The sequence below is a fragment of the Scyliorhinus torazame genome, chromosome 19 (genome assembly GCF_047496885.1).
Source record: "Scyliorhinus torazame isolate Kashiwa2021f chromosome 19, sScyTor2.1, whole genome shotgun sequence".
In the NCBI taxonomy this organism is placed as follows: Eukaryota; Metazoa; Chordata; class Chondrichthyes; order Carcharhiniformes; family Scyliorhinidae; genus Scyliorhinus; species Scyliorhinus torazame.
This window is the reverse complement of record NC_092725.1, coordinates 31505672-31524169: the sequence shown is the minus strand read 5'-3', so window position 1 is coordinate 31524169 and position 18498 is coordinate 31505672. Positions and strand designations below refer to the sequence as shown.

Here is an 18498-nt window from a genome sequence, read left to right as displayed (position 1 = left end):
CTAAGTATAGGCTTTAGTAATAGTGATAGTTTAGTTTGTAGAGTTTATGCATGAGTAGATTTGACTGTGTGTAAATAAATGAGCATTGCTTTTGAACTTACTAACTGGTGTATCGAGTCACTGATCAGTATTTGGTTCTGAACCTTGTGGTGGTGTTGTAAGATACCTGGCGACTCTTGAGCAAACGTGATTAAATAGAGCCAAATTAAGAGCCAACCAAAAGTTATCAACACTGGTGAGATAGACTTTGGCTTTAGACCGGAAATGAAGTCTACATCTCAATTTGCTCCTCTCCCTATGTTCGTATGACGGGCTCTCAAGCCCACAGTGGCTAGAGTTAAGAGACTTTAGCTCGAGGTGGTAAACGAAGCCCCGGTCCTTAATTTCCTGCTGTGTGTGTGTGTGCGTATGGCGTCTCTCAAGACCACGCCGGTAGTTGAAAGGACTTCAGCCCTTAGGCCGAAAATGAAGCCTAGGTTTCAATTATCTGCTCACCCTCTGTGTGTATGTGGGGGGGCTCGCAAGCACAGAAGCCCTGATGAGAGTGACTAATTTAGCACCAGGCCGGAAATAAAGCCTGGAGCTTTCCTATCGCTCCGCTAGGTTGGGACCTGGCCTCACCTGGCTCTCGACCAGCATGGCCATGTCGACGAACATGTCGTGGAGTTCCCGAATGCTGTTTTCCAATTTGATGATCTCAGTGTGGCGGGTCTCGATCTCGTTCAGAGCCTGTTTCGTGATCTTGGAATCCATCGTGATCTGCAGGGAATGGCAGAGTGGTGCACGGAGGGGTAGCAGGGGAGGCGGTGAGGGGAAACGTGGGGAGAGAGAGAGAGAGAGAGAGAGGAAGATGGAGCTGTTAATGAGGGAGGCCAGCAACAACAGCGAGAGAATACAAGAAAGTCACAGAGACACACCGTAAACTTCCAAAACCTCCCCTGGGTCCGGGCCCGCAGCGCAACACGTTCACCCATAACCCTCAACCTGCGACATTGACCTCCACCAGCTCCTGGTCCGGCAACACCTCGATTTAAAAATTCTCACCGTGGTTTTCAAATCCGTCCATGGCCACCCCCCATCTCTGTAACCGCATCCAGCCCCAACAATTCTCCCCATCTCTGTAACCTCTTCCAGCCCCTACACCTTCCATATCTCTGTCACCTCCTCCAGCCCCGACAACTCTCCCTATCTCTGTAACTTCCTCCAGCCCCGACAATTCTCCCCATCTCTGTAACCTCCTCCAGCCCCTGCAACCCTCCCTATCTCTGTAACCTCCTCCAGCCCTGACAATTCTCCCTATCTCTGTAACCTCTTCCAGCCCTGACAATCCTCCCTATCTCTGTAACCTCCTCCAGCCCCAATAACCCTCCCTATCGCTGTAACCTCCTCCAGCCCTGACAATTCTCCCTATCTCTGTAACCGCATCCAGCCCCGACAATCCTCCCTATCTCTGTAACCTCTTCCAGCCCCGACAATCCTCCCTATTTCTGTAACTTCCTCCAGCCCCTACAGCATTCCCTATCTCTGTAACCGCTTCCAGCCCCGACAATCCTCCCATCTCTGTAACCTCCTCCAGCCCCTACAACCCTCCCTATCTCTGTAACCTCCTCCAGCTCCTACAACCCTCCCTATCTCTGTAACCTCCTCCAGCCCCTACAACCCTTCCTATCTGTGTAACCACTTCCAGCCCCGACAATCCTCCCCATCTCTGTAACCTCCGCCAGCCCCGACAACCCTCCCTATCTCTGTAACCTCCTCCAGCCCCTACAACCCTCCCTATCTCTGTAACCTCCTCCAGCCCCTACAACCCTCCCTATCTCTGTAACCTCCTCCAGCCCCGACAACCCTCCCTATCTCTGTAACCTCCTCCAGCCTCTACAACCCTCCCTATCTCTTTAACCTCCTCCAGCCCCTACAACCCTCCCTATCTCTGTAACCGCTTCCAACCCCGGCAATCCTCCCCATCTCTGTAACCACCTCCAGCCCCTACAACCCTCCCTATCTCTGTAACCTCCTCCAGCCCCTACAACCCTCCCTATCTCTGTAACCGCTTCCAACCCCGGCAATCCTCCCCATCTCTGTAACCACCTCCAGCCCCTACAACTCTCCCCATCTCTGTAACCTCCTGCAGCCCCGACAATTCTCCCCATCTCTGTAACCTCCTCCAGCCCCTACAATCCTCCCCATTTCTGTAACCTCCTCCAGCCCCTACAACTCTCCCTATCTCTGTAACCTCTTCCAGCCCCTACACCTTCCATATCTCTGTAACCTCCTGCAGCCCCGACAATTCTCCCCATCTCTGTAACCTCTTCCAGCCCCTACACCTTCCATATCTCTGTCACCTCCTCCAGCCCCGACAACTATCCCTATCTCTGTAACCTCCTCCAGCCCCGACAATTCTCCCTATCTCTGTAACCTCCTCCAGCCCCTGCAACCCTCCCTATCTCTGTAACCTCCTCCAGCCCTGACAATTCTCCCTATCTCTGTAACCTCTTCCAGCCCTGACAATCCTCCCTATCTCTGTAACCTCCTCCAGCCCCAATAACCCTCCCTATCGCTGTAACCTCCTCCAGCCCTGACAATTCTCCCTATCTCTGTAACCGCATCCAGCCCCGACAATCCTCCCTATCTCTGTAACCTCTTCCAGCCCCGACAATCCTCCCTATTTCTGTAACTTCCTCCAGCCCCTACAGCCTTCCCTATCTCCGTAACCGCTTCCAGCCCCGACAATCCTCCCATCTCTGTAACCTCCTCCAGCCCCTACAACCCTCCCTATCTCTGTAACCTCCTCCAGCTCCTACAACCCTCCCTATCTCTGTAACCTCCGCCAGCCCCGACAACCCTCCCTATCTCTGTAACCTCCTCCAGCCCCTACAACCCTCCCTATCTCTGTAACCTCCTCCAGCCCCTACAACCCTCCCTATCTCTGTAACCTCCTCCAGCCCCGACAACCCTCCCTATCTCTGTAACCTCCTCCAGCCTCTACAACCCTCCCTATCTCTTTAACCTCTTCCAGCCCCTACAACCCTCCCTATCTCTGTAACCGCTTCCAACCCCGGCAATCCTCCCCATCTCTGTAACCACCTCCAGCCCCTACAACTCTCCCCATCTCTGTAACCTCCTGCAGCCCCGACAATTCTCCCCATCTCTGTAACCTCCTCCAGCCCCTACAATCCTCCCCATTTCTGTAACCTCCTCCAGCCCCTACAACTCTCCCTATCTCTGTAACCTCTTCCAGCCCCTACACCTTCCATATCTCTGTAACCTCCTGCAGCCCCGACAATTCTCCCCATCTCTGTAACCTCTTCCAGCCCCTACACCTTCCATATCTCTGTCACCTCCTCCAGCCCCTACAACTCTCCCTATCTCTGTAACCTCCTCCAGCCCCGACAATTCTCCCTATTCTGTAACCTCCTCCAGCCCCTGCAACCCTATCTCTGTAACCTCTTCCAGCCCTGACAATCCTCCCTATCTCTGTAACCTCCTCCAGCCCCAATAACCCTCCCTATCGCTGTAACCTCCTCCAGCCCTGACAATTCTCCCTATCTCTGTAACCGCATCCAGCCCCGACAATCCTCCCTATCTCTGTAACCTCTTCCAGCCCCGACAATCCTCCCTATCTCTGTAACTTCCTCCAGCCCCTACAGCCTTCCCTATCTCTGTAACCGCTTCCAGCCCCGACAATCCTCCCATCTCTGTAACCTCCTCCAGCCCCTACAACCATCCCTATCTCTGTAACCTCCTCCAGCTCCTACAACCCTCCCTATCTCTGTAACCTCCTCCAGCCCCTACAACCCTTCCTATCTCTGTAACCTCCTCCAGCTCCTACAACCCTCCCTATCTCTGTAACCTCCTCCAGCCCCTACAACCCTTCCTATCTGTGTAACCACTTCCAGCCCCGACAATCCTCCCCATCTCTGTAACCTCCGCCAGCCCCTACAACCCTCCCTATCTCTGTAACCTCCTCCAGCCCCTACAACCCTTCCTATCTCTGTAACCTCTTCCAGCCCTGTCAACTCTCCCTATCTCTGTAACCTCTTCCAGCCCCGACAATTCTCTCCATCTCTGTAACCTCTTCCAGCCCCTACAATCCTCCCCATCTCTGTAACCTTCTCCAGCCCCTACAACCCTCCCTATCTCTGTAACCTCTTCCAACCCCTAAAACACTCCCTATCTCTGTAACCTCTTCCAGCCCCTACAATCCTCCCCATCTTTCTAACCTCCTCCAGCCCCTACAACTCTCCCTATCTCTGTAACCTCCTCCAGCCCTTACAACCCTCCCTATCTATGTAACCTTGTCTGTGGTGATATGCCCATGCGGTATATCATAGCTGGATGGTGTGCAATCTCCAACCAGCAGGTGGTGGTAGAGACACACCATGCCGTCTCAGACCAAGGTCTTGTGACCTGTGACTCCGATATAAAGGGAGGCACATCCAGCCATCTTCAGAAGAAGATTGAGATGTAATAATTTGTAGATGTGAACGGTCAGTGCCAGGTCCAAGTGCCAGAGGAATAGTTAGCAGTCTCCATGACAACGTGCTCTGTATCAGATTGCTATCTTGCCACGTGAGACTCAATAAAAGATTCTGGTTTGGACAAGTCAAAGTGTTACGTGGATTCCTTTGGAAGGTGTAAATGACCAAATGGATCACTCCTGACACTCCCTTAAAGTCCTCCTATGTCTCTCTGAGATCACTCTGCTCCTCCTATTTCAGCCTCTTCAGTATTCCCCAATATCCATCTCTCCATGGCTTCATCTACCTGGGGCCCGAAGCTGGGGAAATCCCTCTCGAAACCTCTATATCACTGTCTGTCTGTGTCTCTGTCTCCCTCTGTGTCTCTCTCGGTCTGTCTGTCTCCCTCTGTGTCTCTGTCTCCCTCTGTGTCTCTGTCTCTGTCTCCCTCTGTGTCTCTGTCTCCCTCTGTGTCTCTGTCTCCCTCTGTGTGTCTCCCACTGTGTCTCTCTCGGTCTGTCTGTCTCCCTCTGTGTCCCTGCCTCCCTCTGTGTCTCTGTCTCTCTGTCTCCCCCCTCTGTGTCTCTGTCTCTCTGTCTCCCTCTGTGTCTCTGTCTCCGACTGTGTCTCTGTCTCTGTCTCCCTCTGTGTCTCTGTCTCCCTCTGTGTCCCTGCCTCCCTCTGTGTTTCTGTCTGTATCTGTGTCTTTCTCTCTGTCTGTCTGTATCTGTCTCTCTCTGTGTCTCTGTCTGTATCTGTGTCTTTCTGTCTGTCACGCTCTCTCTCTGTCACGCTCTCTGTCACGCTCTCTCTCTGTCACGCTCTCTCTCTCTGTCACGCTCTCTCTCTCTGTCACGCTCTCTCTCTCTGTCACGCTCTCTCTCTCTGTCACGCTCTCTCTCTCTGTCACGCTCTCTCTCTGTCACGCTCTCTCTCTCTCTCTGGTCACGCTCTCTCTCTCTGTCACGCTCTCTCTCTCTCTCTGTCACGCTCTCTCTCTCTCTGTCACGCTCTCTCTCTCTCTGTCACGCTCTCTCTCTGTCACGCTCTCTGTCACGCTCTCTCTCTCACTGTCACGCTCTCTCTCTCTCTGTCACGCTCTCTCTCTCTCTCTGTCACGCTCTCTCTCTCTCTCTGTCACGCTCTCTCTCCCTCTCTGTCACGCTGCCTCTCTCTCTCTCTGTCACGCTGCCTCTCTCTCTCTGTCACACTGCCTCTCTCTCTCTGTCACGCTCTCTCTCTCTCTGTCACGCTCTCTCTCTCTCTGTCACGCTCTCTGTCACGCTCTCTCTCTCTCTGTCACGCTCTCTCTCTCTCTGTCACGCTCTCTCTCTCTCTCTGTCACGCTCTCTCTCTCTCTCTCTGTCACGCTCTCTCTCCCTCTCTGTCACGCTGCCTCTCTCTCTCTCTGTCACGCTGCCTCTCTCTCTCTGTCACGCTGCCTCTCTCTCTCTCTGTCACGCTGCCTCTCTCTCTCTCTGTCACGCTGCCTCTCTCTCTCTCTGTCACGCTGCCTCTCTCTCTCTGTCACACTGCCTCTCTCTCTCTGTCTGCATCTGTCTGCATCTGTGCCTGCCTGTCTCTGTGCCTGCCTGTCTCTCTCTCTCAGTCTGTCTCTCTCTGTCACTTGGTGTCTCTCTCAGACTCTCCCTCTCTCTCACTCTCTCTCTGTCCCTTTCACTCTCTCTGCCTCTCTCTCCCTCTCGCTGTCTCTCTCCTGCTCATTCTCTCTCACTCTCTCTCTCTGTCCCTGTCCCTCAGTTTGGCTGACTGTCTCTCTCTCTCTCTGTCCTTCTCTTTCTCTATCTCTCTCTTTCTGTCTCATTTTCCATCTCTCTCTCTCTCATCGTTTACGACGCTCGTTAAAACTGGCTCCCCATCCGAGCTTTTAGTTCCCTGTTGCTAATATCTCACTACATTATTCGGATCAAACATTTCCCCTGGGAAGCAGCTTGTGCGAGCGACACCCCCGATGGCAATAACTGAAATAAGTGAAAGGGGTTCGAACGGAGAGACTCCCTCTTTAACCGGGGTCCCTGACGGAGAGACTCCCTCTTTAACAGGGGTCCCTGACGGAGAGACTCCCTCTTTAACAGGGTCCCTGACGGAGAGACTCCCTCTTTAACCGGGGTCCCTGACGGAGAGACTCCCTCTTTAACAGGGGTCCCTGACGTAGAGACTCCCTCTTTAACAGGGGTCCCTGACGTAGAGACTCCCTCTTTAACAGGGGTCCCTGACGGAGAGATTCCTTTAACAGGGGTCCCTGACGGAGAGACTCCCTCATTAACAGCGGTCCCTGACGGAGAGTCTCCCTCTTGAACAGGGGTCCCTGACGGAGAGACTCCCTCTTTAACAGGGGGTTCCTGACGGAGAGACTCCCTCTTTAACAGGGTCCCTGACGGAGAGACTCCCTCTTTAACAGGGGTCCCTGACGGAGAGACTCCCTCTTTAACAGCGGTCCCTGACGGAGAGTCTCCCTCTTGAACAGGGGTCCCTGACGGAGAGACTCCCTCTTTAACAGGGGGTCCCTGACGGAGAGACTCCCTCTTTAACAGGGGTCCCAGACGGAGAGACTCCCTCTTTAACAGGGGTCCCTGACGGAGAGACTCCCTCTTTAACAGGGGTCCCTGACGGAGAGTCTCCCTCTTGAACAGGGGTCCCTGACGGAGAGACTCCCTCTTTAACAGGGGTCCCTGACGGAGAGACTCCCTCTTGAACAGGGGTCCCTGACGGAGAGACTCCCTCTTTAACAGGGGTCCCTGACGGAGAGACTCCCTCTTTAGCAGGGGTCCCTGACGGAGAGACTCCCTCTTTAACAGGGGTCCCTGACGTAGAGACTCCCTCTTTAACAGGGTCCCTGACGGAGAGACTCCCTCTTTAACAGGGTTCTCTGACGGAGAGACTCCCTCTTTAACAGGGGTCCCTGACGGAGAGACTCCCTCTTTAACAGGGGGTCCCTGACGGAGAGACTTCCTCTTTAACAGGGGGTCCCTGACGGAGAGACTCCCTCTTTAACAGGGGTCCCTGACAGAGAGACTCCCTCTTTAACAGGGTCCCTGACGGAGAGACTCCCTCTTTAACAGGGTCCCTGACGGAGAGACTCCCTCTTTAACAGGGGTCCCTGACGGAGAGACTCCCTCTTTAACAGCGGTCCCTGACGGAGAGTCTCCCTCTTGAACAGGGGTCCCTGACGGAGAGACTCCCTCTTTAACAGGGGGTCCCTGACGGAGAGACTCCCTCTTTAACAGGGGTCCCAGACGGAGAGACTCCCTCTTTAACAGGGGTCCCTGACGGAGAGACTCCCTCTTTAACAGGGGTCCCTGACGGAGAGTCTCCCTCTTGAACAGGGGTCCCTGACGGAGAGACTCCCTCTTTAACAGGGGTCCCTGACGGAGAGACTCCCTCTTGAACAGGGGTCCCTGACGGAGAGACTCCCTCTTTAACAGGGGTCCCTGACGGAGAGACTCCCTCTTTAGCAGGGGTCCCTGACGGAGAGACTCCCTCTTTAACAGGGGTCCCTGACGTAGAGACTCCCTCTTTAACAGGGTCCCTGACGGAGAGACTCCCTCTTTAACAGGGTTCTCTGACGGAGAGACTCCCTCTTTAACAGGGGTCCCTGACGGAGAGACTCCCTCTTTAACAGGGGGTCCCTGACGGAGAGACTTCCTCTTTAACAGGGGGTCCCTGACGGAGAGACTCCCTCTTTAACAGGGGTCCCTGACAGAGAAACTCCCTCTTTAACAGGGTCCCTGACGGAGAGACTCCCTCTTTAACAGGGGTCCCTGACGGAGAGACTCCCTCTTTAACAGGGGTCCATGATGGAGAGACTCCCTCTTTAACAGGGGTCCCTGACGGAGAGACTCCTTCTTTGACAGGGGTCCCTGACGGAGAGACTCCCTCTTTAACAGGGGTCCCTGACAGAGAGACTACCTCTTTAACAGGAGTCCCTGACAGAGAGACTCCCTCTTTAACAGGGGTCCCTGACGGAGAGACTCCCTCTTTAACAGGGGTCCCTGACGGAGAGACTGCCTCGTTAAAAGGGGTGCGATACATTGTCACACGTCAGACAAACCCACTCACGTCGTCAGTGAAGATGGCTAATTTCCCACTCTCTAACATGTCCTCCAGCTCTTCGTTTGTGGTGGTCCGGCCAGCTGTGGAAGAGATAGAGGGAAAAGGCGTCATTGCCTGCATCACTGACCGTGCGGACCCCGAGTGTGTGACACTTGGTACTCACTGATTTCCAGTTGCCGTTGGATCCGGTCCTTACAGCGGTCCCGGTATTTGGACTGGGTAGCGTTGTACTCCGTCATCACCTCAACAAACTTACGGGACAGTGTGGAATGCTGGGTAAAGAGAGGGAAAGAGGAGCTAACAATTGACCAACTATAAAACTCTACACCTACTCCCAGAGGGGGAAAGGACAGTGTAACTAACACACTGTAACACCCGGTCCCAGAGGGGGAAAGGACAGTGTATCTAACACACTCTGACACCCGGTCCCAGAGGGGGAAAGGACAGTGTATCTAACACACTGTGATTCCCGGTCCCAGAGGGGGAAAGGACAGTGTATCTAACACACTGTGACACCCTGTCCCAGAGGGGGAAAGGACAGTGTATCTAACGCACTGTGACACCCAGTCCCAGAGGGGGAAAGGACAGTGTAACTAACACACTGTAACACCCGGTCCCAGAGGGGGAAAGGACAGTGTATCTAACACACTGTGACACCCAGTCCCAGAGGGGGAAAGGACAGTGTATCTAACACACTGTGATTCCCGGTCCCAGAGGGGGAAAGGACAGTGTATCTAACACACTGTGACACCCTGTCCCAGAGGGGGAAAGGACAGTGTATCTAACGCACTGTGACACCCGGTCCCAGAGGGGGAAAGGACAGTGTATCTAACACACTGTGACACCCAGTCCCAGAGGGGGAAAGGACAGTGTATCTAACACACTGTGACACCTGGTCCCAGAGGGGGAAAGGACAGTGTATCGAACACACTGTGACACCCAGTCCCAGAGAGGGAAAGGACAGTGTATCTAACACACTGTGACACTGTCCCAGAGGGGGAAAGGACAGTGTATCTAACACACTGCGACACCCGGTCGCAGAGGGGGAATGGACAGTGTATCTAACACACTGTGACACCCGGTCCCAGAGGGCTAAAGGACAGTGTATCTCACACACTGTGACACTGTCCCAGAGGGGGAATGGACATTATATGTAACACTGTGACACCCGGTCCCAGAGGGAGAAAGGACAGTGTATCTATCACACTGTGACACCCAGTCCCAGAGGGGGTAAGGACAGTGTATCTAACACACTGTGACACTGTCCCAGAGAGTGAAAGGACAGTGTATCTAACACACTGTGACACCCAGTCCCAGAGTGGGAAAGGACAATGTATCTGACACACTGTGACACCCGGTCCCAGAGTGGGAAAGGACAGTGTATCTAACACACTGTGACACCCGGTCCCAGAGGGGGAAAAGGACAGTGTATCTAACGCACTGTGACACCCGGTCCCAGAGGGGGAAAGGACAGTGTATCTAACACACTGTGACACCCAGTCCCAGAGGGGGAAAGGACAGTGTATCTAACACACTGTGACACCCGGTCCCAGAGGGGGAAAGGACAGTGTATCGAACACACTGTGACACCCAGTCCCAGAGAGGGAAAGGACAGTGTATCTAACACACTGTGACACTGTCCCAGAGGGGGAAAGGACAGTGTATCTAACACACTGTGACACCCGGTCCCAGAGGGGGAATGGACAGTGTATCTAACACACTGTGACACCCGGTCCCAGAGAGGGAATGGACAGTGTATCTAACACACTGTGACACCCAGTCCCAGAGAGGGAAAGGACAGTGTATCTAACACACTGCGACACCCGGTCGCAGAGGGGAAATGGACAGTGTATCTAACACACTGTGACACCCGGTCCCAGAGGGCTAAAGGACAGTGTATCTCACACACTGTGACACTGTCCCAGAGGGGGAATGGACATTATATGTAACACTGTGACACCCGGTCCCAGAGGGAGAAAGGACAGTGTATCTATCACACTGTGACACCCAGTCCCAGAGGGGGTAAGGACAGTGTATCTAACACACTGTGACACTGTCCCAGAGAGTGAAAGGACAGTGTATCTAACACACTGCGACACCCGGTCCCAGAGGGGGAATGGACAGTGTATCTAACACACTGTGACACCCGGTCCCAGAGGGCTAAAGGACAGTGTATCTAACACACTGTGACACCCAGTCCCAGAGGGGGCAAGGACAATGTATCTGACACACTGTGACACCCGGTCCCAGAGGGGGTAAGGATAGTGTATCTAACACACTGTGACACCCGGTCCCAGAGGGGGAAAAGGACAGTGTATCTAACACACTGTGACACCTGGTCCCAGAGGGGGAAAAGGACAGTGTATCTAACACACTGTGACACCTGGTCCCAGAGGGGGAAAGGACAGTGTATCTAACACACTGTGACACCCGGTCCCAGAGGGGGTAAGGACAGTGTATCTCACACACTGTGACACCCGGTCCCAGAGGGGGAAAAGGACAGTGTATCTAACACACTGTGACACTGTCCCAGAGAGTGAAAGGACAGTGTATCTAACACACTGTGACACTGTCCCAGAGAGTGAAAGGACAGTGTATCTAACACACTGTGACACTGTCCCAGAGAGTGAAAGGACAGTGTATCTAACACACTGTGACACTGTCCCAGAGAGTGAAAGGACAGTGTATCTAACACACTGTGACACTGTCCCAGAGAGTGAAAGGACAGTGTATCTAACACACTGTGACACACAGTCCCAGAGGGGTAATGGACAGTGTATCTAACACACTGTGACACCTGGTCCCAGAGGGGGAAAGGACAGTGTATCTAACACACTGTGACACCCGGTACCAGAGGGGTAATGGACAGTGTATCTAACACACTGTGACACCTGGTCCCAGAGGGGGAAAGGACAGTGTATCTAACACACTGTGACACCCGGTCCCAGAGGGGGTAAGGACAGTGTATCTCACACACTGTGACACCCGGTCCCAGAGGGGGAAAATGACAGTGTATCTAACACACTGTGACACTGTCCCAGAGAGTGAAAGGACAGTGTATCTAACACACTGTGACACTGTCCCAGAGAGTGAAAGGACAGTGTATCTAACACACTGTGACACTGTCCCAGAGAGTGAAAGGACAGTGTATCTAACACACTGTGACACTGTCCCAGAGAGTGAAAGGACAGTGTATCTAACACACTGTGACACCCAGTCCCAGAGGGGGAAAGGACAGTGTATCTAACACACTGTGACACTGTCCCAGAGAGTGAAAGGACAGTGTATCTAACACACTGTGACACTGACCCAGAGGGGAAAAGGACAGTGTATCTAACACACTGTGACACCCGGTCCCAGAGGGGGAAAGGACAGTGTATCTAACACACTGTGACACCCGGTCCCAGAGGGGAAAGGACAGTGTATCTAACACACTGTGACACTGTCCCAGAGAGTGAAAGGACAGTGTATCTAACACACTGTGACACCCAGTCCCAGAGGGGGAAAGGACAGTGTATCTAACACACTGTGACACCTGGTCCCAGAGGGGGAAAGGACAGTGTATCTAACACACTGTGACACTGTCCCAGAGAGTGAAAGGACAGTGTATCTAACACACTGTGACACTGTCCCAGAGAGTGAAAGGACAGTGTATCTAACACACTGTGACACCCGGTCCCAGAGGGGGAAAGGACAGTGTATCTAACACACTGACACCCAATCCCAGAGAGGGAAAGGACAGTGTATCTAACACACTGTGACACCCACTCCCAGAGGGGGAAAGGACAGTGTATCTAACACACTGTGACACCCAGTCCCAGAGAGGGAAAGGACAGTGTGCCTAACACACTGTGACACCCTGTCCCAGAGGGGTAAAGGACAGTGTATCTAACACACTGACACCCAGTCCCAGAGAGGGAAAGGACAGTGTATCTAACACACTGTGACACCCGGTCCCAGAGGGGGAAAGGACAGTGTATCTAACACACTGTGACTCCCGGTCCCAGAGGGGGAAAGGACAGTGTATCTAACACACTGTGACACCCAGTCCCAGAGGGGGAAAGGACAGTGTATCTAACACACTGTGACTCCCGGTCCCAGAGAGGGAAAGGACATTATATGTAACTCTCCGAGCTGTTCCTACCTGTGTCTTACGGATTCGGAGATCTGCTGAAGACCTGTTCTGCCCTTCCTCCTGTTCAATATTCTGTTCAATGGCTGGGGAGTGTAAGGGATGCAGGAGAGTTACTGGATGCCAGAGATGGAGGAACAATTGATGGACACATTCATCCTGCAGTAAGCTTCCATTCACCCTCACAGCCCACCACAGTAGAATTGACGTTCAAACTAAATTTGCGAGATCGCGTGAGGGGATGTGGGAATATTGTGGATTTCAGGCATCAGAAATAAATGGCTAATCTGCAGCGAACATTTGGTCATCCTGGGAGTATCTGCAGCAAGGGTGAGGCTAACGTCGCGGCTCTGAGACCTCGCGTCAGACCTGCTGAGTATTTCTTGCATTTTCTGCTCTTCTGTCAAATTGGCGACATCAAAACTGACCAAGAGCTCGATGTTCAGAAGGTTTTAAAGGGAGAGAGGGGTTTAGATTTTTGCATGGCCAATCCACCTAACCTGCACATCTTTGGACACTAAGGGAAAACTGATCACGGCTAATTCACCGAAGCTGCACATCTTTGGGCTGTGGAAGGAAACCGGAGCATTCGGAGGAAACCCACGCACGGGGAGAGAAGTGCAAACTCTGCACAGTCACCCGCGGTCCCTGGCTGTGTGAGACAGCAGTGCTAACCACTGTGCCACCGTGCCACTCAATGTGGATTGTGTGAGATGATGTATTCTGGTAGGAAGAACATGGAAAAACAATATAAAATACTTAAAGGGGCGCCGACGCAAATGGCACCGATTCCCCGCACCTCGGAGGCTCGCGCCCGCGATCTTTGTCACACAGCGGGAGTGGTTGGAGTCTGGAACACACGGCCTGGATGTGTTGGCAGAGGCAGGCTTGATCGAGGCAATCCAGGGGGCATTTGATGATTGTTTGAATCAAAGCAACGGCAGCGGTCAATGGGGGAGAGGTAGGGAAATGGCACCAAGTCGCCGTGCCCGGCGAGAGAGCCCATACAGGCCCAATGGCCCAATGGCCTCAACCAGCGCCTGCGGGACCAACTGCAGAACCCAACAGCTGGAGGGAGGGGAAGAGACGGGATGGGCAGAGAGGTCCATCACGCCCCTCCCCCACCCCCCGCCCGGGATGGGCAGAGTGGTCCATCACGGCTCCCCCGCCCCCTCCCCCGCCCCTCCCCCACCTCACCACCGCCCCTCCCCCACCTCACCACCGCCCCTCCCCCACCTCGCCACCGCCCCTCCCCCCCCCACCTCGCCACCGCCCCTCGCTCCCCTCCCCCACCCGCACGCCACACCACCCCTCCCCCACCCCCACAAAGGAAAGAGTCACTCACTCGCTCACTCACTTTTTAATTTGGAGCGCACTTTATTCGCAATCTTCTTTATTTCTGCTGTCAAGTCTTCCAGTTCCTGCTTGATCTCTACCACGGGGAGGAAAAGATCACATCAGTTACTGGTGATCCTCCTTGCGATGCTCAATACATTATTCCCAGCACTGACGCCAGCCACTCGACACCTCGATTTCCTGCTCCTGCCAGTCTGGGATCCGCCCCCCAACCTGCCGTCTCCCCATCTCCCCCCCCCCCCCAACCTGCCGTCTCCCCATCCCCCCCCCAACCTGCCATCTCCCCATCCCCCCCCCAACCTGCCGTCTCCCCATCCCCCCCCCCCCAACCTGCCATCTCCCCATCCCCCCCCAACCTGCCGTCTCCCCATCCCCCCCCCCAACCTGCCGTCTCCCCATCCCCCCCCCCAACCTGCCGTCTCCCCATCCCCCCCCCCAACCTGCCGTCTCCCCACCCCCCCAACCTGCCGTCTCCCCATCCCCCCCCAACCTGCCGTCTCCCTATCCCCAACCTGCCGTCTCTCTACCCCCCCAACCTGCCGTCTCCCCACCCCCCCCAACCTGCCGTCCCCATCCCCCCCCAACCTGCCGTCTCCCCATCCCCCCCCAACCTGCCGTCTCTCTACCCCCCAACCTGCCGTCTCCCCATCCCCCCCAACCTGCCATCTCCCCATCCCCCCCCCAACCTGCCGTCTCCCTATCCCCACCCAACCTGCCGTCTCCCTATCCCCCCCAACCTGCCGTCTCCCTATCCCCCCCAACCTGCCGTCTCCCTATTCCCCCCCCCCAACCTGCCGTCTCCTCATCCCCCCCCCCAACCTGCCGTCTCCCCATTCCCCCCCCAACCTGCCGTCTCTCTACCCCCCAGCCTGCCGTCTCCCTATCCCCCCCCAACCTGCCGTCTCTCTACCCCCCGAACCTGCCGTCTCCCCATCCCCCCCCAACCTGCCGTCTCCCTATCCCCCCCACAACCTGCCGTCTCTCTACCCCCCAACCTGCCGTCTCTCTACCCCCCCAACCTGCCGTCTCTCTACCCCCCCAACCTGCCGTCTCCCCTATCTCCCCCCAACCTGCCGTCTCCCCTATCTCCCCCCAACCTGCCGTCTCCCCTATCTCCCCCCAACCTGCCGTCTCCCCTATCTCCCCCCAACCTGCCGTCTCCCCTATCCCCCCCCCAACCAGCCGTCTCCCCTATCCCCCCCCAACCAGCCGTCTCCCCATCCCCCCCCCAACCAGCCGTCTCACTATTCCCCCCCCCCAACCAGCCATCTCACTATCCCCATCCCCCCCAACCTGCCGTCTCCCCATCCCCCCCAACCTGCCGTCTCTCTACCCCCCCCAACCTGCCGTCTCTCTACCCCCCCACCACTCCCGTCCCCACACCCCGCGACTTCATCTCATCCCATCAGCATCTCCTCCTATTGCTTTCTCTCTCCTCTCTTAATCCACCTCCCCGTCTCGATACGATTCCCATCGCCCCTTCCCAATGGGAGCGAGTCCCACCTTCTCCCCACTCTGGTGACAATTTTCCTCCTGATTTCCCCCATTGGGATTTATCAGCGACTGCCTCATTTCGATGGCTCACCCCCCCCCAATAAACTCCGGTTCCGGTCTCATTCCCGCACCACCCCCCACCCCCACTGCAAGTGGATACACTGTCCCCCATCCCAGTGTAGCCCGTCGAACACCTTTCGTCATTTGAGCAATCTCGATCAGCTCACCTCCTCTGCCGGTTCAGTTTTCCTGATATTTACAACCACTCGGTTTTAGTATCAGACTGAAATATCCAGTGTCTGTACAAATGTTATAATATGTAGCCCAGAACTGTGCACAGTGCTCCCAGTGTGGTCTAACCGAGGTGTATGGAGACCAGAACTCTGCACCGTGCTCCCAGTGTGGTCTAACCGAGGGTTATGAAGACCAGAACTGTGCACAGTGCTCCCAGTGTGATCCAACCGAGGGATATGGAGACCAGAACTATGTGCACAGTGGTCCCAGTGTGGTCTAACTGAGGGTTATGGAGACCGGAACACTGCGCAGTGCTCCCAGTGTGGTCTAACCGAGGTGTATGGAGACCAGAACTGTGTTCAGTGCTGTCAGTGTGATCTAACCGAGAGATATGGAGACCAGAACTGTGCGCAGTGTTCCCAGTGTGGTCTAACCGAGGGTTATGGAGACCGGAACACTGCGCAGTGCTCCCAGTGTGGTCTAACCGAGGGATATGGAGACCAGAACTGTGCCCAGTGCACCCAGTGTAGTCTAACCGAGGGATACGGAGACCAGAACTGTGCAGAGTGCTCCCAGTGTGGTCTAACCGAGGGATATGGAGACCAGAACTGTGCACAGTGCTCTGTGTGATCAAACCGAGGGATATGGAGACCAGAACTGTGCACCGTGCTCCCAGTGTGGTCTAACCGAGGGATATGGAGACCAGAACTGTGCACAGTGCTCCCAGTGTGGTCTAACTGAGGGATATGCAGACCAGAACTATGCACAGTGCTCCCAGTGTGGTCTAACCGAGGGATACGGAGACCAGAACTGTGAACAGTGTTCCCAGTGTGATCCAACCGAGGGATATGGAGACCAGAACTGTGCGCAGTGCTCCCAGTGTGGTCTAACCGAGGTGTATGGAGACCAGAACTCTGCACCGTGCTCCCAGTGTGGTCTAACCGAGGGATATGGAGACCAGAACTGTGCACAGTGCTCCCAGTGTGATCCAACCGAGGGATATGGAGACCAGAACTGTGCGCAGTGCTCCCAGTGTGGTCTAACCGAGGTGTATGGAGACCAGAACTGTGCTCAGTGCTGTCAGTGTGATCTAACTGAGGGATATGGAGACCAGAACTGTGCGCAGTGCTCCCAGTGTGGTCTAACCGAGGGATACGGAGACCAGAACTGTGCAGAGTGCACGCCGTGTGGTCTAACCGAGGGATATGGAGACCAGAACTGTGCCCACTGCTCCCAGTGTGGTCTAACCGAGGCATGTGGAGAGCAGAACTGTGCCCAGTGCTCCCAGTGTGGTCTAACCCAGGGATATGGAGACCAGCACAGTGCACAGTGCTCCCAGTGTGGTCTAACTGAGGGATACGGAGACCAGAACTGTGCACAGTGCTCCTAGTGTGGTCTAACCGAGGGATACGGAGACCAGAAGTGTGCCCAGTGCTCCCAGTGTGGTCTAACCGAGGGATATGGAGACCAAGAATGTGCACAGTGCTCCCAGTGCGGTCTAACCGAGGGATACGGAGTCCAGAACTGTGCACAGTGCTCCCAGTGTGGTCTAACTGAGGGTTACGGAGAGCAGAACTGTGCACAGTGCTCCCAGTGCGGTCTAACCGAGGGATATGGAGACCAGAACTGTGCACAGTGCTCCCAGTGTGGTCTAACTGAGGGATACGGAGAGCAGAACTGAGCACAGTGCTCCCAGTGCGGTCTAACTGAGGGATATGGAGACCAGAACTGTGCACAGTGCTCCCAGTGTGGTCTAACCGAGGGATACGGAGACCAGAACTGTGCACAGTCCTCCCAGTGTGGTCTAACCAAGGGATATGGAGACCAGAATGTGCAGTGCTCCCAGTGTGGTCTAACCGAAGGATATGGAGACCAGAATGTGCAGTGCTCCCAGTGTGGTCTTACCGAGGGATACGGAGACCAGAACTGTCACAGTGCTCCCAGTGTGGTCTAACTGAGGGATATTGAGACCAGAACCGTGCACCGTGCTCCCAGTGAGGTCTAACTGAGGGATACGGAGACCAGAACTGTCACAGTGCTCCCAGTGAGGTCTAACTGAGGGATACGGAGACCAGAACTGTCACAGTGCTCCCAGTGTGGTCTAACTGAGGGATATGGAGACCAGAACCGTGCACCGTGCTCCCAGTGTGGTCTAACCGAGGGATATGGAGACCAGAACTGTGCACAGTGCTCCCAGTAGGGTCTAACCGAGGGATATGGAGACCAGAACTGTGCACAGTGCTCCCAGTGTGTTCTAACTGAGGGATATGGAGACCAGAACTGTGCACAGTGCTCCCTGTGTCGTCTAAGCGAGTCATATGGAGACCGGAACTTGTTTCCTCAGTACTGGCCCTCTGACATTGCTGCAGTCCCATAGCACTGACCCTTCAACAGTGCAGCACACCCTCATTACTGACCCTCAACACTGCGGCACTTCCTCAGCACTGACCCTTCGACAATGCGGCATTCCCTCAGTAGTGACCCTCCGCCAGTGCGGTGCTCCCTCAATACTGACCAATCAACAGTGTGGCGCTCCCTCCGTACTGACTCTCCGACAGTGCAGCGCTCCCTCAGTACTAATCCTCTGACAGTGCGGCTCTCCCTCAGTACTGACCCTTCGACCATGCGGTGCTCGCTCAGCACTGACCCTCCGACAGTGCGGCGCTCCCTCCGACATTGTGACGCCCCCTCAGTACTGACCCTTTGACAGTGCGGCGCTCCCTCAGTACTGACCATCCGACAGTGCGGCGC

The 18498-nt window shown here is 55.0% G+C and overlaps 1 protein-coding gene across 1 annotated transcript in view; it reads right to left on the bottom strand.

Moving 5' to 3' along the window:
* The window catches only part of stx1b (syntaxin 1B), a 196532-nt gene that overhangs the window by 64587 nt on the left and 113447 nt on the right, over positions 1-18498 (bottom strand). The window contains exons 4-8 of the mRNA XM_072484177.1: positions 14021-14095; positions 12676-12749; positions 8695-8803; positions 8538-8611; positions 622-759 (exon numbers count right to left, since the gene is read on the bottom strand). Coding sequence (XP_072340278.1) covers positions 622-759; positions 8538-8611; positions 8695-8803; positions 12676-12749; positions 14021-14095 — 470 coding nt within the window. The remainder of the gene's footprint in view (positions 1-621; positions 760-8537; positions 8612-8694; positions 8804-12675; positions 12750-14020; positions 14096-18498) is intronic.